We start from the raw sequence: 27,419 nt of genomic DNA on the forward strand, positions 1-27,419 counted from the left end.
TAGAACTAGCAGAATCAGGTTTCTAGTGAACATAACCAAACACACACAGGTTGTATCTACACTAGGTAATCAGCCTGAGGGGAGCATCCTAATTAAGTGATGTGATGAATATGCAGCACTTCATTAGGCTAATTCTCCCTGAGGCAACTTCGAAGTGCCAGCATGCCATGTAGCCATGGGCACTTTGATGTACTTGCACAACTTCAAAGTGCCCTTACTCCCCAAAATTTGAGAATTTTTGCAGAAATTAGACACTTTTGGGGAGTAAGGGCACTTAAAATTTGTGCTGGTACTTCGAAGTGCCCAGGGCTACAGGGCATGCCGGTACTTCAAAGTTTGCAACTTCAAAGTTGCCGTGGGGAGAATTAGCCTAATGAGGTGTTGCGTATTCATTGCAGCACTTCATTAGTATTCTCCACTGAGGCCGATTACCATGCCCCCTTTGAAGAAGGGGGCTAGTGTAGACACAGCCATAAGTTATTGAATATTCATTATACATGTGAAACTTGTAGTGTCTACAGACACTGCTCTCATGGAACTCAACTAAAATATTAAGGGAAATGGGATATGGGCAAAAACATAGTGAAAGCTTATTTAAAAGTACAAGTTAATCATCACTAAAATCTTTTGCAGCAGTCACCCACATCCAGCTTCTAGCCTTTATTTGGAGATTAAATGCCATTTAAATAAAACCCCATAAAAACACAAACCAAAAAACTCTCAATACCAGTCTGCCAAAGTCTGAAAATGCGTGTACATTTAACTCTAGAAAATAGTTACATTTGGTCAACTTGGATGAAATACCTTAATTACACCACACCATAGCTACATAGTCACATTTCTTGGTAGGGCGAGGTACTTCCCTAGAAAGCAGCAACAGCTGAATACAGAGAGTGAAACATTTGATCAAATATAATTTTACTTACTTTGGATGTCGAATGTCTGGCAGTGATCTTTCCAGGGCTATGTTGTTACTAACAAGTATGTTGAAGCCATTCTCCCTATAAGCAGAATCATCTTGGTCTTCCTCTGTTAGAGGATATGGCTTTCCATGCTCACCTTTCCCTGTAACAAAATGAAATAGTTATCAGTCTCTTATTTGACATCATACAGAAAGTCCAAATTTAGTACAGTAGATAAGGATACGGTAAGGAGGAATGGAGCAGGAATAATCATAGCAGAAATACTTAGCATTCTCTGAGATTTCTAGCTAACTATTATAATAAACCATAAATTCATGCAATCTGACAAAAACACATTCTTGGTATATGACTTTATTATGCAGAAGAGCAACCTGGTCAGGGTCAGTCATCTGGGGTTTGATTTTGCATGCCTGGTAGACACACATGAAATTGAAATATCTGGAGTTGGCAGTTGACCCTTGTACACCTCAGTATCATGAGGAGTAAGAGAAGTTGATGGGAGAGTTTCTCCCATCGACCTCCCTCTGTGAGGATGGCCAGGTAAGTTGATTCTAGCTAAGCAATTGCTGTACCTAGCATTGCATATCATAGAATCATAGAATATGAGGACTGGAAGGGACCTTGAGAGGCCATCGATTCCAGCCCCCTGCCCTCATGGCAGGACCAAGTACTGTCTAAACCAACCCTGACAGACATCTCTCTCCCCTGTTCTTAAATATCTCCAGGGATGGAGATTCCACAACCTCCCTTGGCAATTTATTCCACTGTTTGACCACCCCGATAGTTAGGAACTTTTTCCTAATGTCCAACCTAAACCTCCCTTGCTGAAGTTTAAGTCCATTGCCTCTTGTTCTATCCTCAGAGGCCAAGAAGAACAAGTTTTCTCCCTCCTCCTTATGACATCCTTTCAGATACCTGAAAAACCGCTAACATGTCCCCCCTCAATCTTCTCTTTTCCAAACTAAACAAGCCCAATTCTTTCAGCCTTTCTTCATAGGTCATGTTCTATAGACCTTTAATCATTCTTGTTGCTCTTTTCTGGACCCTCTCTAATATCTCCACATCTTTCTTGAACTGCGGTGCCCAGAACTGGACACAATACTCCAGCTGAGGCCTAACCAGCGCAGAGTAGAGCGGAAGAATGACTTCTCGTGTCTTGTTCACAACACACCAGTTAATGCATCCCAGAATCACGTTTGCTTATTTTGCAACAGCATCGCACTGTTGACTCATATTTAGCTTGTGGTCCACTATAAGCCCTAGATCCCTTTCTGCTGTACTCATTCCTAGACAGTCTCTTCCCATTCTGTGTGTGTGAAACTGTTCCTTCCCAAGTGGAGCACTTTGCATTTGTCCTTATTAAACTTCATCCTGTTTACCTCTGACCATTTCACCAATTTATCCAGATCATTTTGAATTATGACCAAGTCTTCCTAAGCAGTTGCAACCCCTCCCAGCTTGGTATCATCTGCAAACTTAATACGCTTGCTTTCTATGCCAATATCTAAATCGTTGGTGAAGATATAGAACAGAACCAGTCCCAAAACAGACCCCTGCGGAACCCCACTTGTTAATCAACTTACCCGCCTATTGTAGACCTGCCTTCAGACTACCATGGACAAGTGCAAGAGTAGCACAATAATAATGGCAAACAAAGAAAGTGAGATTGGCTGATGAAAAAATAGCACTGAGCAGAGAACAAATATTTAACGTCACATATAGATAAAAACCAGAGACTGGTTGTAAAAAAGGAGAAGGAAGAATTCCAAAATATGCTGGGCAAATGATAAGTGAAGGGCCACAAGCAAGAGCACTCAATAGTCTGAGCAGAACTCATAGACATGTGGGAAAATACATCTCTACAATGAGGTTTATGATGATTGTCTTCGAGGACAAAGTTTTGGAACCAGAAATGAAACTGGTGAGAATGTCTTAGTGTTTGCCAGAGCCCATGGCCTCACTCTTGCCAATATATACTTTGTATGTAGAGAGGAGCATTTAATTATATAAAGAGCAGTAACAAGTCCCAGATTAATTATTCCCTGACAATAGGAAGAGATTTAAACAAACAGGAGAGACTAAAATGATCTCACGAGAGCAGACTACAGACCAACAGATTGCTTATAATGGATATAAGGACAAAAACTCTAGTGGCGTGGGGTGCAAAAGACAAATTGTTGAACTAAGGATAAAATGGCAAAGAAACAAGGACAGACAAGTTAGTTTGAGATTTCAAGATGAGGTCCTCAGGAGATGTCAAACCAATTGTTATGATACTAACGTGATTTGGGGGAAAATATCCAAAAACATACTATAGAAAGAGTACAAGTTGCCTCTGGCCAAATGAAAGGGGAGAATTTTAATGAGAAGGGCAATGTGGAGCAGCAGGAAAGGAAAAAAGAAAAACAAAAGGCTTAAGTAACCTTGATTAATATTTTTCGTTCTCTGTGCCTTGAATATTGAGTCTTTTCTGGTATGGCTATGATCTGAAGAAGTGGGTCTGCCCCATGAAAGCTCATCACCCAATAGATTATTTTGTTTATCTTTAAAATGCTTCTGGAATGCTTTTTTTTTTTGTTTTGATAGTATATAGACTAGCACAGCTATCTCTCTGTTACTATTCAAAAGGCTTAAGTGATGGTAAAAGCTAAGATTAGTGTAAAGTTTGCTGAATAAAAGCTGTCAAAGAGCAAAAAGCTTTTTGAAAGCTACAGGTCAGGCATTAAAAACCTTATATGCAGGACTACAAAGGAAGGGGAGGGGAAGAATACATAGACTACCCAAGACTTGGCACAGAAGCATAGAGGACTTATACTTTTCCATTTGCAACTTTAGAAGTGCCTAGAGTACTGTAAAGGGTAGCAGAGGTTTTACGAGAAACAGGTTAATGAAGAGAAAGTGAAGCAACTGGTAAAGGAAGTAAGTGCAAGCACATACCTCATGTGATGGGGAAAACACAGAGGTATCGGTTGAGGCTTATAAAGTATTAGATGATGAAGGAGTAGTGCTGATGATAAAGCTCTCAGCTTACCTCCGCATATTATTAAGGATTGACAGGACTTGCACCTGGGCCCTCCAGGAAATCACCAATTAGCAGCTATAACATGGCCACTCCCTGTGACCTACAATCCATAGAGGTTATACACAAGAGGACGCTCACTTCTTGAATGATTCAACAGACAGTGATTCCTCACTGAACCACTGATTCTCTAGTAAATCTTGTAGTATACCAGAAAGCATCCTGGCAACAACACAGATTTCTAGCCAGCTTCCACAACTACCTTGTTTCTGTGTTGTGGACTCTCAGTACCCAACATTGACCCTGGCTTGCTTCGTAGTTCTGTCTCTGGTTCTGACCCACAGGTTGACTCTCATACAATCTCTAATATTTGGCTTCAGTTCCTAGCTCCCAAATTCCTGATACTAGTCCTGCCAACCTCTACTCTGGATCCTGACAGTAATGGAAAAATACCAGATGAGTGGAGGAAGAGCACGTTGGTCTCTGTCTTCAGGCATAAAGGAGTTGTACAAGAATGTAGTAGTTACTGACCCTCAAACTAATGAGTCACTTGATGAAGTAGTTGGATAGAATGATCAAGAAAAGACTTTGGATGGAACTGGAGCACCAAGTAAGTGACAGCCAATTTGGCTTTATGCCTGAAAGGTCAACCATGGCTGCAGTGTTTGCTCCCCAGATATTGCTGGAGAAGCACCAGAATTGCAGTTAATTTTGGTGGATTTACAGAAGGCATACAGGATTCCTACATAACTGTTATAGTAAACCATGAGTTCATGCAACCTACCAGAGACACGTAATCAGACTACCATGGAGAGTAACATTGCTAGTGAGAAAGAGATGCCACTATCGTGAGGCAATTACAGAAAGGATACATCGCCATGAATGCTCAGCATAAAGCCCATTCCTCTATGTGACTGTAAATGGGCACCAGGACACAGAGGATAGGAGAGAGGCTTCACTGTGTATATTTTTTTTGCTGATGACATTGTGCAGGAAGATAAATATTCACTGGAATGGGACCTAGGACTGTAGAGGGCTGAAAATGGCTTACGAACTGGCAAAGACTCCATGCAATGCTTCATTGGGAGGACACAGAAAAGTTAGTAAAACTTGATGGCATAAACACTATGCAAACACTTTAAATATTTCATTTAACAGATGGCAACTTCCTGGACAAATATTGAATTAAGGTGAATTCCCTTTGGGTCCATTATATTAAAAATGTAAATGTTTGTAGGTTATTGTGAAATTTGTGAAGAGAGGTTTTGCTAATGTAATTCATCTGTTTATCAGTCTTTTGAAGCTTCATACTGGGGAGAAGGCTCATTAACTGGCTTAGTAGATTCACAGACTCTTCAAAAGGTTCAAACTGGATTCTCTTGGACCCACCAGACAAAAAAATTCAGTTGACTCAGTGTGTTTGTTTTGATCAGTAGCTAGGATTCCAAATCCTTAGAGAAGGCCTGGCAATACCATATCCATTTCACCCTTACGTTAGTACTGCTGCTTTCGGACCTGGGAGGCCAAAGAGTGGCAGCTGCTGACAAAAGGCCCAGTTCTGCAAGCAGCAGTGCAGAAGTATGGCTAGCAATACCATAACACATCTCCCTTAATTCTGCTGTGCTCCTGGCAGTAGCTCTGCCTTGAGCTGGATTCTTGGCCAGCAGCTGCCACTCTCCACTTGCTCAGCTCTGAAGGCAGTGCTGCTGCCATCAGCTGCACAGAAGTAAGGGTTAAAATACTGTAACCCCCATTCAACAACCTTGCAAGCCCGTGGCTGGGTTCTGGGTGGCTGAATATCCTAGCTCACTGAGTAGGCAGGCCAAAATGGGGATGGAGGGTGCTGTTCCCCTTGTGGTCCTGTCCTAGGGACTTTGAACCACTCCTTTACTAGCCTTAAATTTGGGGCATGGACCCAATATTCCAAATTTCTCCTTAGTTCGGGTTTCCCAGAGGCGCACAGTGGGGGCTTACATGCTCCTGTGGCTGCTAAGCAGGCAAAATGTGGTTCCTTCACTGAACCCCCTCCTGACTCCCTGCAAGTCAGCCCCAAACTGAGCCAGACTCCTTGCTCTTCTCCTCCCGCCAGGCCTGACACTGGTTGCAAGGAAAGCAGGGCAGAGCTAGCTGGGCTCAAAGGCTCTCTTTAATCCCTTGAGTGCCAGGCCCTTCTCACTCCACTCCCTGACCACACCTAGACAACTTCTTTTGGGTCAGGACCCCTGCAATTACATTATCATGAAATTTCAGATTTTAATATCTTAAATCATGAAATTCACCATTTTAAAAATCATATGACTGTAAAATTGACTAAAATGGACTGAGAGTTTGCCAGGGCCCTATGCATGAGGGTTAACAATTGCCCTGACTTGAACAGCTGTGCAGCACCACTTTGAGTTACACAAAGCCAAAAACTCTCCTCTACAATGTAGATGAGACAGCAAGGAAAAATGATCTATGCCTTTAAAAGACAGATAATCCAAAGGCTGGTTCACCACTCCTCTGAATATTATGGCCCTGATCCTCCACTGCCTCACACTTTGAAAAGTGTAGCACATCTTTATGCATTCCCTTGCTAAAGGGGCAAGGATATATTGTCTGTACAAGAATTTCACATAGTAGTAGGGGGGAAACCAGTTTTTCCGTATTTTAACTACAGTAGTAAACAACAGATTGCTACATTCCTGTTTGGTGCAGTGATACATGCTTCTTCCAAATGGCTGCTCTTTATACAATAACTAGACACAAAATAGCCTTTTAATTATGAATTCCACCTATGAACTGTAACTGGAAAATCCTATCACTCTCCTTGAGGGAAATGGTGTGGTTCTGTAGTGTGCAATTCAGAGGCAGGCTCAGCTATGCAAGGTCCCTCACAGGCAATTGAGGGCAGGCTATGAGCCATCCATAGGCAGCACTACTGCTATGAGGATTCTTTCTTCCTCCAGCGAAATAAATGGTCCATAGGGCCACAGATGCTACTGAGGCCTCACTGCTGTAAGCAGCAGCATCAGGAGTCTCTCAAGCTTGAAGGACAAGTTTCCCTGACCGCCTACCACAGAACAAAGCAGTGCTACCCATGATATGGGCTCTGTGGAGATGGCTGCTCTTTTCAGTCTCATATTTAATCAGATAAGTATTTTTGCAGTTTGCAAACTGACAGTTAAAACCAACTTGCCCCCAAGAATAGTATGTTGTGTAGTAATTCATGGACATTCAGGTAAAATAATTTCTCACGTAACAGTCACTAATAGAAACAAGAGTGCAATAAAGTGTTCTAGTCAGAAAAAATGTGAAAAATACTGATTTTGCTCTCCAGTCATTGAGGAGGAATATAACTTGATTTATTTTAACTGTTTTTTTTCCTATCTGTATTGTAGGGAAAGCTGAAGTACTTAATGCTTCCTTTGCCTCTGTCTTCATGGACAAGGACAGCTCCCAGACTAATGCGATAAGTGGTGCACTGTGGAATGAAGGTGGACAGCCTTTGGTGGGGAAAGAACAGGTGAGGAACTATATAATAAAGCTAAAACATACATAAATAGATGGGCCTGGACCTAATTCATCCTAGGGTTCTGAGGGAGTTGGTGTATGTCGTTGATGAGCCTTTGGCCATTATCTTTGAAAAGTCTTGAAGATGACGAGAGATCCCAGATGATTGGAAAGAGGGAAATGTAGTGCCCATCTTTAAAAATGGGAAGAAGGATGATCCAGGGAACTATAGGCCTAACAGTCTATAGGGTTCGGAAAAACATGGATGGCCTCCTCAAAGAAGTCATGTTGCGGCACTTGGAGGAGAGGAATGTGATCAGGAATAGTCAGCATGGATTCATGAAGGGCAAGTCATGCCTGACCAATCTGATTAGTTTCTACGATGAGATAACTGGCTCTGTGGATAGGGGAAAATCAATGGATGTGATTTATCATGACTTTAGCAAAGCTTTTGATATGGTCTCCCACAATATTCTTGTCAGCAAGTTAAAGGAATGTGGATTGGATAAATGGACGGTAAGATGGATAGAAAGCTGGCTAGGAGGTCAGGCCCAGCAGGTAGTGATCAACGGATGGTAGGGATGGCGGTCGGTTTCTAGTGGAGTGCCCCAAGGTTCGGTTCTGGGTCCTGTTCTGTTCCGCCTATTTATCAATGACCTGGATAAGAGGTTGGATTGCACCCTCAGCAAGTCTGAGGATGACACTAAGCTAGGGGGAGAGGTACCTATGCTGGAGGGTAGGGATAGGCTCTAGAATGACTTAGACAAATTGGAAGACTGGGCTGCAAGAAATCTGATGAGGTTCAATAAGGACAAGTGCAGAGTCCTGCACTTGGGCCAGAAGAATCCCAAGCATGGTTACAGGGTGGGGTCTGACTGTCTCAGTAGTAGTTCTGCAGAAAAGGACCTGGAAGTTGTAGGGGATGAGAAGCTAGACATGAGTCAAAGTGTGCCATTGTAGCCAAGAAGGCTAATAGCATATTAGGTTGCATCAAGAGGAGCGTTGTCAGTAGATCCAGAGAAGTGATTATTCCTCTTTATTCGGCTTTGGTGAGGCTGCCTCTGGCGTACTGTGTCCAGTTCTGGGCCCCCAATTATACGAAGGATGTGAATACGCTGGAGAGGTTCCAGTGGAGGGCAACCAAAATAATTAGGGGACTGAAGCATATGACCTATGAAGACAGGTTGAGGGAATTGAGACTGTTTAGTCTGCAGAAGAGAAGACTGAGGGGGGACTTGATAACAGCCTTCAACTTACTGAAGGGAGGTTGCAAAGAGGCTGGAGAGAGGCTGTTCACAGTGGTCATGGATGGCAGAAAATGGAACAATGATCTCAAGTTGCAGTTGGGAAGGTCCAGGTTTAACATTAGGAAAAACTTTTTCACTAGGAGGGTGGTGAAGCATTGGAATGGTCTACCCAGGGAAGTAGTGGAGTCTCCATCCCTGGAGGTGTTTAAGTCTCGCCTGGACAAAGCCCTGGCTGGGTTAATGTGATGGGTTTGGTCCTGCCTACGGCAGGGGGCTGGACTTGATGGCTTTTTTGCAAGGTAGTCTCAGAGGGGTAGCCGTAATAGTCTGTAATCTTTGCAAAACAAAGTAAGCAGTCCTGTAGCATTTTAAAGTGAGCACTTTAAATTGGCAGGACACTCCATTAACAACTTCAAGGATTGTGCATTACTACAAAGAGATTTTAACACCAGGTTACAAAGGGAGACATCTGAACTGGCATTCCTTTGCAAGTTTAATACTTATCACCAGGAACTCAACAAGGATCTCGATTACCTTATGCATCACAAGGACAATTTCTCCACCTTTGATATTTGCATGGGTGGCAGACATCTCACTTAATTTACACTTCCCAGAGGTTTGTCTGTTCCCCCTCCTTACTTTTTAATTATGTTAACTGATTCCTCAGTTTTCTCTCAGTTCTGCTCCAGAATCTGAAGAAGCAGGTCTTTCCCATGAAAGCTCATTACGTAATAAATAATATTGTTAGTCTTTAAGGTGCTACAGGCATTCTTGCTTCATAATGTGAAGATAGTTTACAAATTAATTGCATTATGAATTTCTTCATGCAATAACATTACCAAGCTTTTCTTTAAAATAGTCTTTAAATCCAGCACCAGTGAGCCTGAATTTCAGACCCAAATTTGTAAAGGCATACGCATGGGCTTAACTTTACACAAGGGTTCAAACAAAATTTTTCTAAGGAGGTGGCTCCGAAAAAGGAGCCATTTCCAGCCAGGCACTTGTTTCAGGGTAAAGACAGTATGGCACAGAGTGATTTGTGGACACAGCTCAGCTGGCCATGTGGCTCCCAGAAGGCACAGGTAGATTCAGAAGACTGCGTCCAGGGAAGAAAGTATGGGCATGTGCCAAAACAGGGCTCTGAGTGCCAAGGAAGTTACAGCCCAAAAAGCACAGTTGGAAGTACTGTGCCGCCTAATGAGCTCCCAGCACACCTGCTTCCTAAGTAAAGTCCCAGAATCCTGCCAGTTACCTCCTGTGCAGTGGTCCTGCATTTCTGTCTCAGGCAAGGCGAGAAAGGAAGATGACAGTTGTCTGATGTATGCTCAGAGCGAGCAAGCTGGAATCCCAACCATGCACACCCTCCTCAGGCAGCGTCGACTCCGCTGGCTTGGCCATGTCCACAGGATGAATGATGGAAGGATTCCAAAAGACATCCTGTATGGTGAGCTAGCCTTTGGCAAAAGACCTCCCGGACGCCCGCAGTTGCGTTACAAAGATGTCTGCAAGAGAGACCTCAGAGAGGTAGACATCGAGCTGGACAACTGGGAAGATCTAGCAGACGACTGCAGCAGATGGAGGCAGGGGTTACACAAGGGCCTTCAGAAGGGCGAGATGAGGATCGGACAGCTAGCCGAGGAGAAGCGAGCGCACAGAAAGCACAATAAGGACTTGCCAGACACCCACTACATCTGCAAGAGATGCAGCAAGGACTGTCACTCTCGTGTGGGTCTTTGTAGTCACAATAGACGCTGTAAATGAAGTCCTCAATTGAAACTTTAAAGGGCACGATCCATAGTCTATGCAGACTGAAGGATGCCTACTACTACTACTGCTCAGAGCTGGCAAGGTGGGCAGGTCTAGGTCACCCTTGCTGTGCCCTGATTCTACACCACAAATTTCTGATATGCCCATCACAGCCCTTTGGCTAGCTTTACAGCACTCTCCCTCTCCCTCTCCCTCTCCGACCCTCACCAGATTTTAGAGCCCAGGCACCCACCTGTGCAGCAACAGCCACACAGTTATTTTTAACTCCAGAGTGTATATCCAAGTCAACTGACCCTGGCTCTGAGACTTGCTGCTGCTAGTGTTGTGGTGGTGACCTTTGGTCACACGTGTGTGTGCGCACAAGGCAAACTTTCCATAGACTTCACTGGGCTTTTAAGCTATGAATCAGACCCAAGGGCAGCAAAACCCATGTTCTTTTTTTTTTCGAACCTAACAGCTTTTTCTAAATCTGCCACTCCTTGCTCATTTCTGATACTTACAGGCTACAAAAGTTGTTTAGAGGGGAATTCTTGAAGGAATTCTTGCCAAGGAAGTTGCAGCCCAAAAAGCACAATGGGAAGTACTGGCAGTCAAATGACCTCCCAGTACACCTGCTTCCTAAGTAAGGCCCCAGAATCCAGGGGACTTGGGGAAGTGCTGAGGCCTCTCTCCCACAGCCCACCACTCCACATTTTGGGTACCAGCATTTAGGATGGCAACAGCAATTAATATTGCCAGGTCAGTCTCTGCATTGGCATCAAATTCTTTGCAAGCAAAAACGTTGAGGCACCCTAAGCAATTTCATTATTTACTCTGGTTTCATTTGTAACCTTGCCAATAAACGACAATTGTAGGTTTGGAGATAACCGACATTCAATCAAGTATGCATTTTAGGTTCCAAAATTCACATAGTTTTCTTTGCTTAGAAAGACCAAAAGTGGAAAGAAAATCCAGATCAAAATAATTCAAGTATGCTGGGAGGAAAAATATCGACTTGAATTATAAAGGATCTTCCCTCATGTCACTTTCTTATTCACAGTTAACTTATTTCTATTCAAAGGGAAAATTAACCCTTAAAATGCCTAAAACTCATATGAACACAATCTCTGAAATTATGATTCTGTGTGAATCTTCATGAAATTCACACTAAGTAGCTGTGAGATGAGTAATCATAACAGCTGCTCATTTATTGATAACAGTACCCAGCTTTAATACATGCACTAGTCAAAATCTACGAGATTGCATCTGAATTATAAAAAATAGATTCATGCTGTCATATTTCAGCCCAACAAGGCATTATACATAGGTCAACATGTCTAAGTCTCTCAGCATATATCCCAAGTAGACCCCCAAGCATTTGTTCTTTACTTGAAATAATTCATGGTTTGGATGGTAGATATTATTACTGAGAAAACCCCTGAACAGACACTTTGAATAATGAAGCTAGGCTGTTGCGCACACATTCTCTTCACTGATTAATGTCCCTTATTATCCTGCTGTTTGCTCTCTTTCAAGCATAGGGTCTTTTATTCTTTAAAGGAGACTATATCCTGTGAAGTTTTCCTCTAACTCCATTCACAATATCTTGCACCTTTCCTGAAAAACCAGCCACAAAGGGCGACCATCTCATTCTTCTACCAAGGAAGTGTGAACTATTGTACTTGGGAGAGGCGGAGCAGCGCCAGGTCAGAGGGGATGGGATCCTTCACAGTCCTGTGCCTTGACAGCTCTAGCTCAATGTATAGTTTGAATCAGCAGCAACATCTATTCTCCATTAAATTCCTGGTGATTTTGGGGCTTTAGAAGAGTACAAAGACATCAGTTTAGCTGAGCAGCCCAGTCAGCATAAATCAGAACTGTTAAACCCCGCCCCCCCGTTCAAAGTCATGAGTCAGAACTGCAAAACTCACACACTGGCTGTTGCTGTTAGTTTCTTTTTATTTGCTTTCTAGTTATTGAGACATTGGGAATCACATTTTCAAGCTCCCTCAGCCACCAAAACTGGAAACTTACTTTGTTAAAGAAACATGATGGAGATTCTCAAATATTGTGAGATCCATGGTGAAATAGCACACTTGATATAAGCAGCAGTGGTTCATCCTTTGGTCATCTTGCAATCCTCTCTACGTTAAAATATCAGGGGAATCATTTTATTTGCTTTGCCCATTGCTAGCAGAAAACTTACAAAAACCCTTCATTGTAGGACTCCTCTGGACTAAAGATACTGAGAAAAGAACTTCGAAATTCCATGTTACTGAAGTATGCAAAAGTCGGAGAAAGCTGTAAAAAGTAAGTTTTGAGGTCTTCAGTGACATTTCATTTCCAAAAAGTCTAAACTTAAAAAAAATAAGGTTCTAAATTGGATAGTGGAATTCAAATGTGAAGAAAACAAGCAGCCCTGTAGCACCTTAAAGACTAATCGATTTATTTATTTGGTAATGACCTTTTGTGGGTAAGACCCCCTTGTTCAGATTTTCAGATTGTCCGTTATATTTAAAATCCAGTGTTAATATAGCAGGAAAGGGGTTCACAAAGATGAAGTTAACACTGTCTGGATATGTCTACACTACAGAGATCTTTCAAAAGAAGTGCTTTCAGAAGATCTCTTCTGAAACAACTTCTTTCAAAAGAATGTGTCCACACACAAAAAAAAGGCGGATCAAGAGTGATCTGCTCTTTGAAAAGAGAGAGTACACACAGCCAACTGTAGCTTCCTGGGTTGTTCTTTTTTCCCTTTTTATAGATGGGCACTATGTTTGCCCTTTTCCAGTCTTCTGGAATCTCTCTCAACTTCCAAAATTTTTCAAACACGATAGCTAAAGGCTCAGAAACCTCCTCTATCAGTTCCTTAAGTATTCTGGGATACATTTAATCAGGCCCTAGTGACTTCAAGACATCTAATTTTTTCTAAGTAATTTTTAACTTGTTCTTTATGTACTTTATCTTCTAAGCCTATCCACTTCCCACGAGCATGCATTATGTTAGGCATTACTGCATTGGCCTTCTTGGTGAAGATCGAAACAAAGAAGTCATTAAGCACCTGTGCCATTTCCAAGTTTCCTGATATTGTTTCCCCCTCCTCACTGAGTAGTGGGCCTACCCTGTACTTGGTCTTCCTCTTGCTTCTAACATATTTATAGAATGACTCTTTGCTAACCTTTCTGTCTCTAGCTAATTTGAACTCATTCTGTGCCTTGGCCTTTCTAATCTTACCCTGAATATGTGCTTTGTTTGCTTATATGCATATTTTGTAATTTCTCATATTTTCCACTCTTTTATACAACTCCTTTTTGATTTTGAGATCATACAAGATCTCCTGGGTAAACCAAGGGGGTCTATTACCATACTTTGTATCCTTCCGGGCCCTTAAAAATGTCCCTTTGAAAAACTGACAACTCTCCTCAGTTGTTTTTTTCTCTTAATCTTGCTTCCCAAGGGACCTTGACTACCAGCTCTCTGAGTTTACCAAAATTTGCTTTCCTGAAATCCACTGTCTCTATTTGGCTGTTTTCCCTTTCACTGTTGCTTGGAATCATGAACTCTATGATGTCATGATCACTTTCTCCCAAGCTACCTTCCAATTTCAAATCCTCAGCGAGTTCCTCCCTATTTGTTAAAATCAAATCTAGAACTGCTTCCCCACAGTAGCTTTTTCTACCCTCTGAAACAAAAAAACCTGTCATCTGTGCAGTCTAAAAACTTGCTGAATATTCTGAGCTTCACTGTGTTAGTTTCCCAACATATATCTGGATAGTTGAAGTCCCCTATCATCACCAAGTTCTGTGTTTTAGATAATTTTGTTAACTGTTTAGAGAAAGTCTCATCCAAGTGTTAGAAATCACGTCAGTGTTATGTTTCCTACTCCCAAACACAACTTTGAAGACAGATATGTTAACACTAACTGCAACTATGTAACTTCCTAAGTATCTGCAACACTTTCACTTTTCACAAGCTTTATTGCGGTGATGTTGATAAGAAGTACAAGAGGTACACACAACCAAGTTTGGATCACCATAAAAAATCAGGGATGTTCAGATCCAAAACCAAAATTTACAACCATTGCCTCTAATTATTGCATTTCTATCATTTTATTCTGTAAGTTAGCTGCTCATGTCTAACAAAAATGGTGACTACTGACCAAGAATAGTCATTAATAAATCCTATCACTGTCTTGAACAGAAAGTGATGCAGGACTTTAATCTTCACCTGTCTCTAGGACATGCTCAAATGTTGTTTAAATTATAACTTTTTGTATCAGATTTCTCAATTCACTACAGCAGAGACCCACCTGCATTCTTTGCACCCCCCACATAACTCAAATTTCACGCAAGTTGGGAACCAGGAGGCAGCCTGGTTCCCGGATCCCCTGGGCTTGCAGGAGCCAGGAAACTGATTCGCCCATCAGGCTGACACCTGGTTTCCATCTCCAAGCCACTAGGAGGACCCTGTAAACTGACCAGCCCTGTGCTGTTCAGTTTCCTGGGTCCCACAAGTAGAGAGGGTGAGCTTGGAAGCAAGTGTCAGCCTGGCTCCCAGCTCCTCAGCACCGGCAGGAGCTAGACACAGCTTCTCCCCGGATCCCCCAACCGGGGGAAGCTGTGGATAAGCCATGCCAGCTGCCTACCCACTGCCCCGGCTTCCCTCAGCTGGGGGAGCAGACAGAGGCAGCAGCGTGGTGTTTCCCAGCTGGAAAATCACACCACAGCAGCTCTCTGCCCACTTGGGTCCCCCAGCTGGGGGAACCAGGGAAGAAGCCCCACCACAGCAGCTATCTGCCAGCTAGGGAGCCTGTCAGGCAGACAGCTGCTGCAGTGAGGCTTCTGCCCAGCTGGGGGGCTGGAGCACTTTCAATTTGCACTTAATTCTCATTAATGTGAGTTAAGTGCAAATCAAAATCACACATACCAGGGGGTTACTGTAGTCAGGTTGAACAATCTGAAAACAGAATTTTTTTATGCACTACTATGCAAGCAGATTTATATTTCTTCATATTTCGTGGCAGCTGTATGTTAGCAGAATGTTTATGTAAGTATATGAACTCACAGGACCCTTAGAATAATAGCTACTTTCTAAAAGCCACCAAAACCATAAAAGAAGCTGTAAGGTTACAGAAATTCTGTTGCTCTCACAGCTTTTGTGAGAATGGGAGACATATAAGAGAACTTCTTCCATTCCCATGGACTCATGCTGATGTCTCCTTGGAATGGACTTATACTTCAGGGATATGAGTGCCTATGCTTAGCTGGTGATGCTGGTAGCCAGGAGTGCCTGAACCAAAGCATCTCCTGCACATGATGAAGATGTCTGACACAACAGAAGGTGGGAAGTCTTTCTTGTACATTAGGCAGCATGACAGAGCATTTAGAGAGACTAGAAAAGGAACAATATTCTCCCCAGAAAGTACAAAAGCACAACGCTGTAAAAATGGCACTGTATCAGCCGGAATGTCACAGTTGCCAGATATGCTAATTAAGAGAACAAGCCTAATTTTAACTGGAAAAAAAACCTTCAACTGCAAATCAAATAGAGAAACAGTTCTGTGCAGTTTATTTTGCATTGAGTAAAAGTCCTGTTGAGTAAAGAAAAACACCCACAGGTTCTCCATTTTATATTTGTTGATATTTATGTTTCCATGGACACAGCAGAAAAGCATTGGCTTTGCTACTGAAAATAACCAAGGTTCAGCAACTGCAAACTTGGCATTCAACCACATGGGCTAGTGGAAGCTAAGGGATAAGGGATATAATCCACTCAGTCTCCATGGAGACTGTATACAAACCTAATTGAAGAGAAGAAAACCACCCACTACTATAACATTCACACACACATGGCATATCCAGTCCACTGCACACCAAAGCCAGGCCTGGATTTACTGAAGCACTTTGCCACATGCGAATGTCTCAATGAATTCAAGAGAACTTAAGTGCTCCAATTTAATCACACACCTCCATACTTTGCTGCAAAGGACTGGGGTTACTCATGCGCTGAAGCGCTTTTCTAAATCAATTCTTAATGACTTCATGCTATTTTAATTTAATACTCTATTCCTCTCGCTTTTACAAATCTTCTTAAAATACACAAAATGTAAGAAAGATAGCAGTATAAAACAAACCTCAGTTAAGCGAACTCTGATTACCCACATCATCCTTTGAAGGATTCTCTTAATTTTGATTGCTTAAATACAGAAAAAGGCCTCAAGAGTTTAATTTATCTTTAGAGTGTTTCATTAACTACTCTTATAAGCAGCAACTGATATTTCAGGATGCAAGATGGCAAAAATTATTTTTGACTTTGATGCTGATAAACTAGAAAATTGATTAGTACATTAGCCATCCATGTTTTCAGATCAGCACAAACACACCAGAGAGTAACACGTATTCAATCCTTATCTTGGGAAGGTGACCTTCTGCATACTTTTGGCTCAGAGTAACCAGAAGAGGGCCTCATTTGTACCAATTAGTTATCAACTCTGTTGTTGCTGATACATAGGGAAGACAATCCCAAGCTAAAGCTGAAATGAATTGAATCACTTACATGCTAATGGATATACAGCAGTTGACAGTTCTAGCCTACTTCTCACACATTATATTAATGGCAGGTGAAGAGTGTTAATCAAATTCCTACATTTTTATGATAAACTGAAGTCTGGATGCAGGTCAAGAGTCTGGCACACTTTTTCTCATTTTATGCCTTTATATATCTGTAACTCAAAAAGCTTCATGAAACCTTTAACTAGAGAAACACATGAAGATAGTCTTAGTGAACAACTGTACATTGTTCAGTTTCAAAGCCATGCCACAACCACGAGGATTGGAACATTGCTTCAATCACCAGTTTAAAGTTCTTATGCTTTACGCAAAGTCCCTCAATGTTCTTGATGCCCTATAAGTTCGTTTTAACAGTACAGTGCACAACACAAAGCCATTTCCAGAACTGTTGTACTCCAGCAGGCCAAGACAGCAACGTATCTTCCATTTCCATTCTCCCATGGTCAGAGCTTTGCATGTGTGTCTGAGCTGTCTCTCTGCCTTCTTCATAAAATAATTGCACTTTTGATTATTGTAATGTGTTAAAGTGTCCTTACTATATGCTATTTGTTTCCACTTCTTTTTTAGTTCCTCTCTTTCAGCAAGGGTGGATTTCACTAACTTGATAGCAAACGAATGATTGATTCCAAATACTAGACTTAGGTCTTCACTGTATAGCTAAATTGAAATAAACTAATCTGAACCACTTATTTCCCTAACATAATAGCCCTAGGCAAACCCTGTCATTGATGTTTACCATATTTTGCCCCAAGCTGTATCACTATTGTATATGGCACCTATCTTACACTGAATGAAGTAATTAAAATACAGATATCACAGCTCAGAATGATAGGGGAGGATCTTCAGCTGTACCTACAGGACAAGCTGGGGAAAGGCTGTGGAGACTCTTGGAATGTCATCAGACTACTTGGAAATTGTGAAGAAACTTTGCTGTCAGGCCTTTTATATTATTATTCTTTCAGCCCCGAGCCTTCCTGATGCATGGGAAATTCTTAAATAGTATTTAATCACAATTTTGAGAACCTAAGTCATTTCAAAAACAAATGAAAAAAAATCCAGAAGTCCAAATTAAGAACCCAGTCAAAACCATCCAAACTACACCACCACATTCCAAAACAATAACATATTCAACATATCTTGCTTAAACCTATTTCCTAGCCAAAAGTTTATGAAAGTGATGACTTTTATGGCATGCAGTCATGCCTCCATGCACCTTGCGGCATGCCAGTCTGGAAGAACAAAAGGACCTTAACTTCCATGGACCAAAGGAATAAAGAAGTTGTGGGGTAGAAGACCTCTAAAAGATTCCCTGTCACTATTTCCTCCTTTCATAATGGAATTTGTTAATGCAGGAGCATAGAAACTAATATTCAGTGCAGACTTCAGAACACCAAGCCATGTGCTGTCTACAAGTAACATAACTTGTTAGCGGACAGCCATATCGTGACTTCTGAAAGTTCAGCTCTATAATAATTTTGTCGGCAGGAATAGACTGTCATTTAAAGTTGTAGTAAGTTCCACATTTAAAGAAGAGTCAAACTCTTCTAACTGGGACAAATGGAGTGGGGAAAAAATGCCCTTGGTTGTCAGCTTCTATGTTAGGGCAAATCACACAACTGTCAAAAAGAGGATATGTAGCAAGAAAAACAAAAAGGTGTCAGAGCTTGAATAGGACAGACTCTTAATTTACACATGTTCCAACTCCGTGCACGCAAAACCCTTTTACATTCACTCCCACATAGATCAGTGAGCATATGAGTGTATGAGTGGGGCTAAGGCTGGCAAGAGTGCAAGAGTCAAGTGAATCTATAGTACCTTCCTTCTCATCTCTGATATTCCCTATGAAACTTGGTGGTTTGGTCTTTTGAAATAGATTATGTGCACAGAAATAAATGAATCAAAACTCTGTTAAAGTAAACACTTCAGTATCACAGCTGGCCTCAGATTTGCCATCTTGTGCAACTGAAAAGGAGCATTGCCTATTTCCTTGATTAATAATCCACAAATCTGTTAGACTCTGCACAGACAGTGCAAAGTGACACCATATTCTCAGCTTTGGAAACATAATTTCTTCTTTGAGGACCAATTATTTATTTCTTTCATCAGAGGCTTTTCAAGATCACTCATCACTACAGTGCAGAAAAACCAGGGTTTTCTGTGGAAATGGGTGGTGATTTATCTGTAAGGATGGGGAGATCACTTTCTAAATAGACAGAAAAATGTTTGATTAATAGGACAAGTTTTGGAGGTTCGAGGAGTCTCAAAGTGTGTTACAATGTAAGAGATAAATAGTAATGCAAGGATTGTGTGGGTAAGAAAACATTCTTAAATTCAACATTACCTGAAACACACCCTTAGGAAATATAACCCTGAATAAAATCAGTTCTAATAACCAGGGATCAAGAATCATCATGTGAACTTTCAAAAGTGGAATGGAATCTTTTATTTTTGCCTTCATTTGGATGAGACTTCAGTTTAGCATCTCAGGAGTATAGTGTTATACAAATTCCTAATGCTAATGGGGATCATTTTAAATCTGAGGTGTGCCCCATCCTTATGCTTCTCCCTACTCATTTTTTCAAACTGTAACCAGCGGTGAATGCTTCAGCCCAGGGGCCAGGAGCCTGGATACGTGCACAGACTGGTCAGAAGTATGAATTCGCCCTTCTTGGCAACTCTGCAAGAACCCCCACAGAAACATCAGGCTGTTTCTAAAAATAAGTCTGACTATTGCCTATAATTCACATTGCAGGTTGACGCTTACAATAAACCTTGCATTACAGAATTAGACAACACTGAGATTCTTCCATCCTAAGACTACAGGGTCACAAATTATGCTTACCTCCAGTGAAGTTTAGGAAGGATCCAGAAAGAAAGTGCTCACCAGAAAACACAAGCTTAAAGTTGGCTTTAAAAGTAACCATAAAAAAGGGACAGACCAGGAAGCAATAGTACTGGAAGGCGAGCTTCTCTTCCACAAAACCTTCTATCCCTCAGCAACTAAATGTCTAGCACATTTTAATTGATAGTTATGATGGTAATTAAATTTACAGATATTGAAAGAGTAGCATAGCATGAGTCATAGTTGCTAACAAGCAAAACACTAATTTCTCACCATTAGAAAGTTTGTTAAAGCACTGAGCAAAGAACAGTAGGAATTTAACCTTTCCCTTAAGAACAACTAATTTTCTAGTTACAAAAGTTAAAAAAAAAATAAATAAAATAATTGTGACCTGATCTCCTCTGTACATTAGCCAAATTTGTCCGTTTAATCCTCTGTGTTCATTAGGCAAACAATGCTCTCTGTAAGTAAGAATTCAATTCTAGCAGCATGAGAGTTTTTTTATGCAGTCTGAGTGCATCTTCAGGAAGTCATGCACAACACTCATTCTGATTTTGACCTAACAAAGGCCAAGAAAATAACCATCACTAGCATAAACTGAGGTCACTACAAGCTGTTGGGCTTTGGGCGGGGGGCTGGACTAGATAACCTCCTAAGGTCCCTTGCAGCCCTAGAACTCTATGATTCTAGTACATGCTTTTTTTGCAATGTTCAAAATATTAATTTAGATTGGTTCAAAGGGAGGGAATTTATGATTTGGGGGATAAGCAAGAAAGGATAGGGTTTTACCAAGTCATTTTACTTAAGCAACCAAATTCTTGCCTGAACTCTCTCTTCAATACGTAGCTTTTTATGTGCCTATATTTATTTCATTAATTTAAAAAAAAAAAACGCTCAGATTTTAGGTCTGATGTATTATGCAATGACCTTGCATAAATTACCATCAGAAAATCAAGTTACTCCTGGGAAGAATTTGACTCTTGAAGACACTGAGCACTCTTGCCCAAATCCAACACAGCCTTTGTTGACTCAAGATGTGAGAAATATAATTTGCAGGTTACTTCAAGTCAAGATCAAGTTTATGATCTTCAGTAGAATTAATTATGCATTTTCATTAGGGTTACCATATTTGACCTCTCAAAAAAGAGGACACCCCTCAGAGGGAGCGTATCTGTATTAGTGTCTATCAACCCATGTTTTATTAATGTGTTATAGCATATATAGTACATTAATACGATAGGAGTAGCTAGATACTGGTACAGATAAACTTCCTCTCATAGGTGTCCTCTTGTTTTAAATGGTAACCCTAATTTATATTCACTTTTTAAAATGATTTGTTACAACAAAGTATGCATGCAGCTAGACTATGTCAGACATGGTTCTTATGACTTGTATGGTTATGATTCAGACCCTGCACCCTTTCCTTGTTACTGTTTGTTACTCTCACTCACTTGTTAAATCATATTGTAAGAAAAGTTCATTTCTTCTTAGATGCTCATACAGGATGTGGTATAATAGGTCCAATCCTGGATTACAACACTTAGGTTCTATGACATACAAAAGATAACGGACTTGATGCTCTTCATGTTATAGTGCTAAGTAAAAGGCTTCTGAGAATTACCTGAAAAACTGATAATCAGCAACACTACATAAACACACAAGGCCTTTGCATTTCTTAACTGCCAAGTACACCCTCAAAGTACAGATTAAATGGGACTGATAGTGAAGGGGGTGAGAAATATTTGATAGGCCTGAAAAACAGGGGCAAAAATCTCACTATTTTCAGTGCTCCCCATACCTGGTATTACAGAAAATACTTCAAATAGTGAGATAACTTTATTTAGGTATCCAAGGAAATGACAAGGTTTGAGGATTACCAGTGTATTTCCACCATCTGTGTTTACTGCTGGGAAGCTTGTCATTTGCACACACCAGACAACCAGACACTTAAATCCTTCATTTCATCATTCAAAATGTCTTGATGAGAAACCACCAACACAGCTTCTATTTTTTAGCTAAGTAGACTGGAGTACCGGGAAGTAAGATGGGAGAGTGCAGTTGTTTGCTAGCACTTTTTCTTGTGATCAATACATCTTTTACTAGAGACAAGTATTTATCTCAATTCCCTACTGTCTTTCCCACATACCTCAAGGACCCCACTATTTACACAACTTTCTGAATGTAATTTTGATTAATCATTACATGGGAATCTAGCTCCGCTGACTACACTGGTGTAAGTGGGTTCAGAATCAGAGGCATTTTGATTTTTTTTAAACTACAGGTTGAATCTCTAATCTGGCACTCTCTTCCAGCAACATCTGGAAACTAGCATGATTTTTGTTAGGCAGAAGACCACTTATGTGGCCAAGTTTCCCATGATCCCATAAAGTTTGCTTACAGCCACTACCTCAGTTCTCAGTATTCTGTGCTGTTCTTTAGCTGTAGTTTACCCCTAAATGTCTTCTAAGGACTAGTAAGAAGTGAAAGTGCTGGTATCGTGCAAGACAATATTGACCTTCCAGGGTCCAGCAATTTGTCACATTTGGCACCCTTGGGACCTGACTGGTGCTGGACAAGAGAACACCTAACATGTTGGGGATCTATGTCAATAAAAGATTCAAAATGCTTTCTAAAATATTTATTATGTACCTCTGCCAGGGCCTGGGGCAGCAGGCAACAGAAGGGTTTTTTCCTTGACATAATATCTACTAATGGTTGAATTCAAAAGTTCTTTATATTATTACAAAGTCACATTGCTGAGAAATTCCTTGATGGCATTTCTGTAGGCTGTGGCCACACAAACCCCTCCTTTTGAGGGGGTTATGGCAATGTGGCACTTCAGAACATGCTAATGAGGCACTGTCATGAATATGCAGTGCCTCATTAGCATAATGGTGGTTGCACATGCTTTGAAACCACAGGTTTCAAAACGTGCACACTGCCTGTGTAGCTGGGGGACTTTTCAAATGACCCCCCCCCCTTAATTTCAAAAGCCCCTTCTTCCCAAAACCAGATGGGAAGCAGGGGCTTTTGAAATCAGGGTACTGTTTCAAATAGCCCCCAGCTACATGAGCGGTGTGTGTTTCAAAAATCAGCAGTTTCAAAGCATGTGCGGCTGCCATTATGCTAATGAGGCACTGCATATTCCTGGCAGCACTTCATTAGCATATTCCAAAGTCCATCATTACCATATCCCCTCCTAAAGGAGGGACCAGTGTGGCCATAACCTAAGTATTTCCATAATAAAGAAATAAATAAATAAAATAAGTAAATAAAAAGCAGCATTACTAAACCCAAAAAGAAAAAGCACTGTGGGCCTCACCCAACAAAATGACAGTGGTCTGCTGGACCATAAGCCTTAGAAACGTTGACTCTGTACCAAAATGGCCTTGGACAACTTCTGCAGAATCCAGAACAATCAGCATTTCATTCTAGTTGACTGGTGGGATAAGTTCCTGACCAAATGAATTTTTCCCTCATTGAGTTGCTCTTCAAAACCAAATAATCCAGACTACCTGTTCTCTCACCAGGGATCATTTCAATCCACAACAGTTCATACTTCACTTGGTGTGACACACAATAGAAAAAGGCCAGGGATCAGCAACTAAAATAGCAAGAAGAGCCATTTCTTTTTTCAAACTTGATAAAAGCTCAAAAATTCAAGAGCTGCAATGCACATGAATAAGACTTTATTAGTAACACGATCAAACTACTGAAACAGTATCATATCCCACAATGCACTTCACATATTAAAGGGGAAGTTATCCAATGTTTAGACAGCATATATTGTTTGCTATTTAGAGATGAGGGTTTTTGTTTTTTTTTTTTTGCTTTTAGATGTTCACCATTTATCAATAAATTAATGAATTTAAAAAAAAAACCTTTGCAATTATAGCATCAGGAGCCACAAAGTCATCCTTGATGAGCTGCATGTGGCTCCAGGGTCATGGCTTGCAGACCCCTGCACTATGCTCTGCCCTACAAACCTTAAGTAACTGGCAGTGAGGATGAACCTTGCTCCTTGGATTACCACTGCTGTATGAGTAACACAAATCTGGTTGATTTTCTTTCTGCGTTCCCACAAATTGCTTGGCAAGTGTGTATTTAGGCATCAATGTTTGAGCTTTATGATCTGTCCCCATATCTGCCTAATTAATCTGCAGTGCAAAAGTAGTTAAGCAAAAAGAGATAGCTTCCCCTTTTAAAAATTCTTGAAGAATACATCTCCCTCATCAGATGGGGATCTATTCTGTGGTGTGTGTCATCCCAGGAACCTGTTGATCTAATCTACAGATCATGTAGGCAGTATTACAGACTTCACCACACCTGGGAAGCAGGTAGCTGTCAGTAGCTTTTAGCTGGTAATTCTCAGCTGTTCATTAAGGGGTAGGAACAGTCTCTGCAGATGAACAAAAAGAAGTCCTGCGGCACCTTATAGACGAACAGATATTTTGGAAACAAAAAAGCAGTCAAGTAGCACTTTAAAAACTAACAAAATAATTTATTAGGTGAGCTTTCGTGGGACAGACCCACTTCTTCAGACCATCAACCAAGGATTAAACAGAGACTGGGAGTGGCTCACCCCTTACAAAAGCAGCTTCTCTGCCCTGGGTGTTAATATCTCCCCATTAGATGCTGACAATGGGCCCACATCCCCCTGTCTGATCTGACTTGTTTTTTCCTCTTTTGATACATACTACTGATAGTGGGCCATTTCCACCTTGCTGAATACACCCTGTCAGCTCTGGCCCTCCCTTTTACTGGGACCCCACTCTTTAAATACCCCTCTGGAACCACCCCCCATGAATCTGATGAAGCGGGTCTTGACCCACGAAAGCTTATGCTCCAAAATATCTCTTAGTCTGTAAGGTGCCACAGGACTTCTTGTTCTCGAAGATACAGACTAACATGGCTATCTCTCTGATATATCTCTGCACATGTGCACTTTCCAGCCTAGTCAACAGCCACAGGTGCTCATTTGGGTTAGTTCAGGCTTATAGCATTGAAACTAAAGCATGAGACTTTCCACAATATACCTTTTATAACAGAATGATGGAAACAGGCTTCACTGCGATAAAGTATACAACGGGATATAGTCTTTCCCTCCCCCCCACATCTTATTTCAGTACACAGAAAATGAGTGCTGCAAGCTCATACTTGAAGACATACGAAACCTTAGTAGAAGCCATTCCAACTAGTACAATAGAATTACTGTACCAGGAGAATAAATAATGAGTCTAGTCCCTTGCCTACTGTCATAAGCTTACATTCCAAAACAATGGCTATACAGTATGTCCAGCATACGATAATAAGCAAAACATGCTGTTCTCATATGAGTTGACTACTGTGATCATTTTGGATAAGCTCTGTCCCCAGTGGCATACTACCATTTGAGCTGAAAGTTATCACAATGCCGTAGCCAGGGGATGTACAGTACATCTTCTGCTTGGTCTACTGTAGCCAGACAGAACCTCCCTTTTCTCAACTCCATCTGGTCTCTCCTGGGTGCTTCAGAGCACCAAAAGGGTTAACAGCTCAGCCCCGGAATGCACGAGAGCGCAGATGTGCTTATCTCAGCCACAGTCTTTTGAATGCACCGGAGCAAGAGACAATGGGCTAATAAACAGCTGGGCCTCAGACTGCCCTTGGCTAATTACCATCAGTTGATTCACCTACACAAACGTCCCAGGTGGAGGAAAAATCTCTGGCCCATAAAGAAAGAATACCCCAAAAATTACATCCACCCCACAGGTGTGAACCAGCCCTGTGAAAACCAGTGTCTTGAGATGAGTTAATTCAATTGGCACCCTTTTAGATAAGGAAGAAGCGTATGTGACCCAATGGGTATAAAGAAGGGCCTGGCAGACCCCCTAATTGAGCTCCAATTGCCCCTACCTGCCGGTCAGGAAGGTCATTGCTTCCTGAGGTCCTCGTTATTTATTGCTTCTTCCCGAGGGATTGAGTGAAACACTGGCCATGCCAGGTTGGTAATGCAGGGGTGAGAATAAGACCTGTGACGTGTATTGCTTTTCGTTTATTTTCTTTGTGCACATTCACTAATAGATCTGTGAATTGTTACATGCTAGCTATTGACAATAAAGAACAGAGTGTAAACCTTGTAATCTTTGTTACAAAGTATAAATCTTGTAAGTTTGCAACAAAGTATATATCTTGTAATCTTGTAACCATAAGAGCTTAACTCTTTTAGTTAAATAAACAAGTAATTGGTTAAGTGGTAACCTGACTCTTCCTGTTACTGTGCAAACCGAACACAAAACAAAGAACACAGCTGCTTTTCAGCTGTAATAGCCTGGTCACTGGTGGGGCGTATTGAGAGCTGAGCGCTGAGTCGTGCTGCCTCCACAGAGCAGACTCTTGGGGCACCTGTCAGCCTCCCTGGCTGCCCACTGCGAAGGGACCTCATCCTAGCAGTTAAAGACATGGGTGTAGGGCCTCTCAGTACAACCTGTGGGGCACCCATCAGCCTTCTTGGCTGCCCGCTGCGAAGGGACTCCATCCGACCAGTTGAAGACTTGGGTGTTAGGACCCTAGGGCATCTGTCAGCCTGCCTGGGCTACCCGCTACAAAGGGGCTGTCTGTCCTAGCAGTTAAAGACTCGGATGAAAATAAGGGCATAGGTGGTATCTCATCCAACCATCAGCTAACATCTACCTACTTATTACCAAGTGTCACAAGCAGGAGAATGCTTTTTCAATTCCATTTAACATTAGTATAGATTGGCAGTAGACCATTATGCAGAGCCAAGCCTTGTGAACAGTGAGTGAGCAAGCATGTGAAAAATACCATTTTGCTCAACCACAAAGCCCTTGGAATCTGATTCAATCACTGGCTGACCTGCATGGATAAAAGGGCCCCAATATGAAACCAGATCATCTGAAGTAACTCCGCAAACAGTAAGAGGAGGGAAAAATGTTCAAGCTTAAATAAATTATTTTCACAAAGTTGGCTCAGGAATAGCATTTTAATATTCTCTTTAATAACAGTGTTTCAACTGTAACTAATGTGTGCCTCCAACCTCTTCTCTTTGAAGAGCTGAAATGAGACTGTCACCAATACCGTATATAATTGAATGTTAAAAGCCCTATCTTCATTCAGTATTACAATTTCAGAGTTATAATTTTAACATGTCAGAAAAGGCACAAGTTCGGATTCCTACCATTGAAGTTAATTTAGCTAGGACTTTTTTTTATTCTTTTATTACTCTCTCTCTCTCTCTCTCTTTCATTCAAGGCATGTTGCACAGAACTATTACCACACTTACAGCAGTGAATCAGACCTTTTCATAATCCATTTCCTTCTCCCAAATTACAACTACAAAAGTAGTCAGTGTTTTTCTAACTCCTTTGCTTTTTGTGTTGAAAACAAATTCTTCAGCCAAAAATTAACAAACAAACAAAAAAAAACCCCTCCAGTTTAGTAACTGCTCTGTGTATTCTATCTCTCTCTCTGACCCTGAGGAGCACTGTTGTGGAAACAGTAAAACTTATTGAACTACCATGAACAGACTCAACTGCTGCTTCCCATGCCAAACCTTTCTTCCATTAATTCACTCTTTGCTGG

At 41.3% G+C, this 27,419-nt stretch overlaps 1 protein-coding gene across 1 annotated transcript in view; it reads right to left on the reverse strand.

The window, feature by feature from the left end:
- GALNTL6 (polypeptide N-acetylgalactosaminyltransferase like 6) overlaps positions 1 to 27,419 on the reverse strand; it is a 910,287-nt gene that overhangs the window by 505,762 nt on the left and 377,106 nt on the right. Inside the window, exon 3 of the mRNA XM_074991866.1 lies at positions 927 to 1,065. Within this exon, the coding sequence (XP_074847967.1) occupies positions 927 to 1,065 (139 nt within the window). The remainder of the gene's footprint in view (positions 1 to 926; positions 1,066 to 27,419) is intronic.

This window comes from Carettochelys insculpta, chromosome 4 (assembly GCF_033958435.1).
Source record: "Carettochelys insculpta isolate YL-2023 chromosome 4, ASM3395843v1, whole genome shotgun sequence".
Lineage (NCBI taxonomy): Eukaryota > Metazoa > Chordata > Testudines > Carettochelyidae > Carettochelys > Carettochelys insculpta.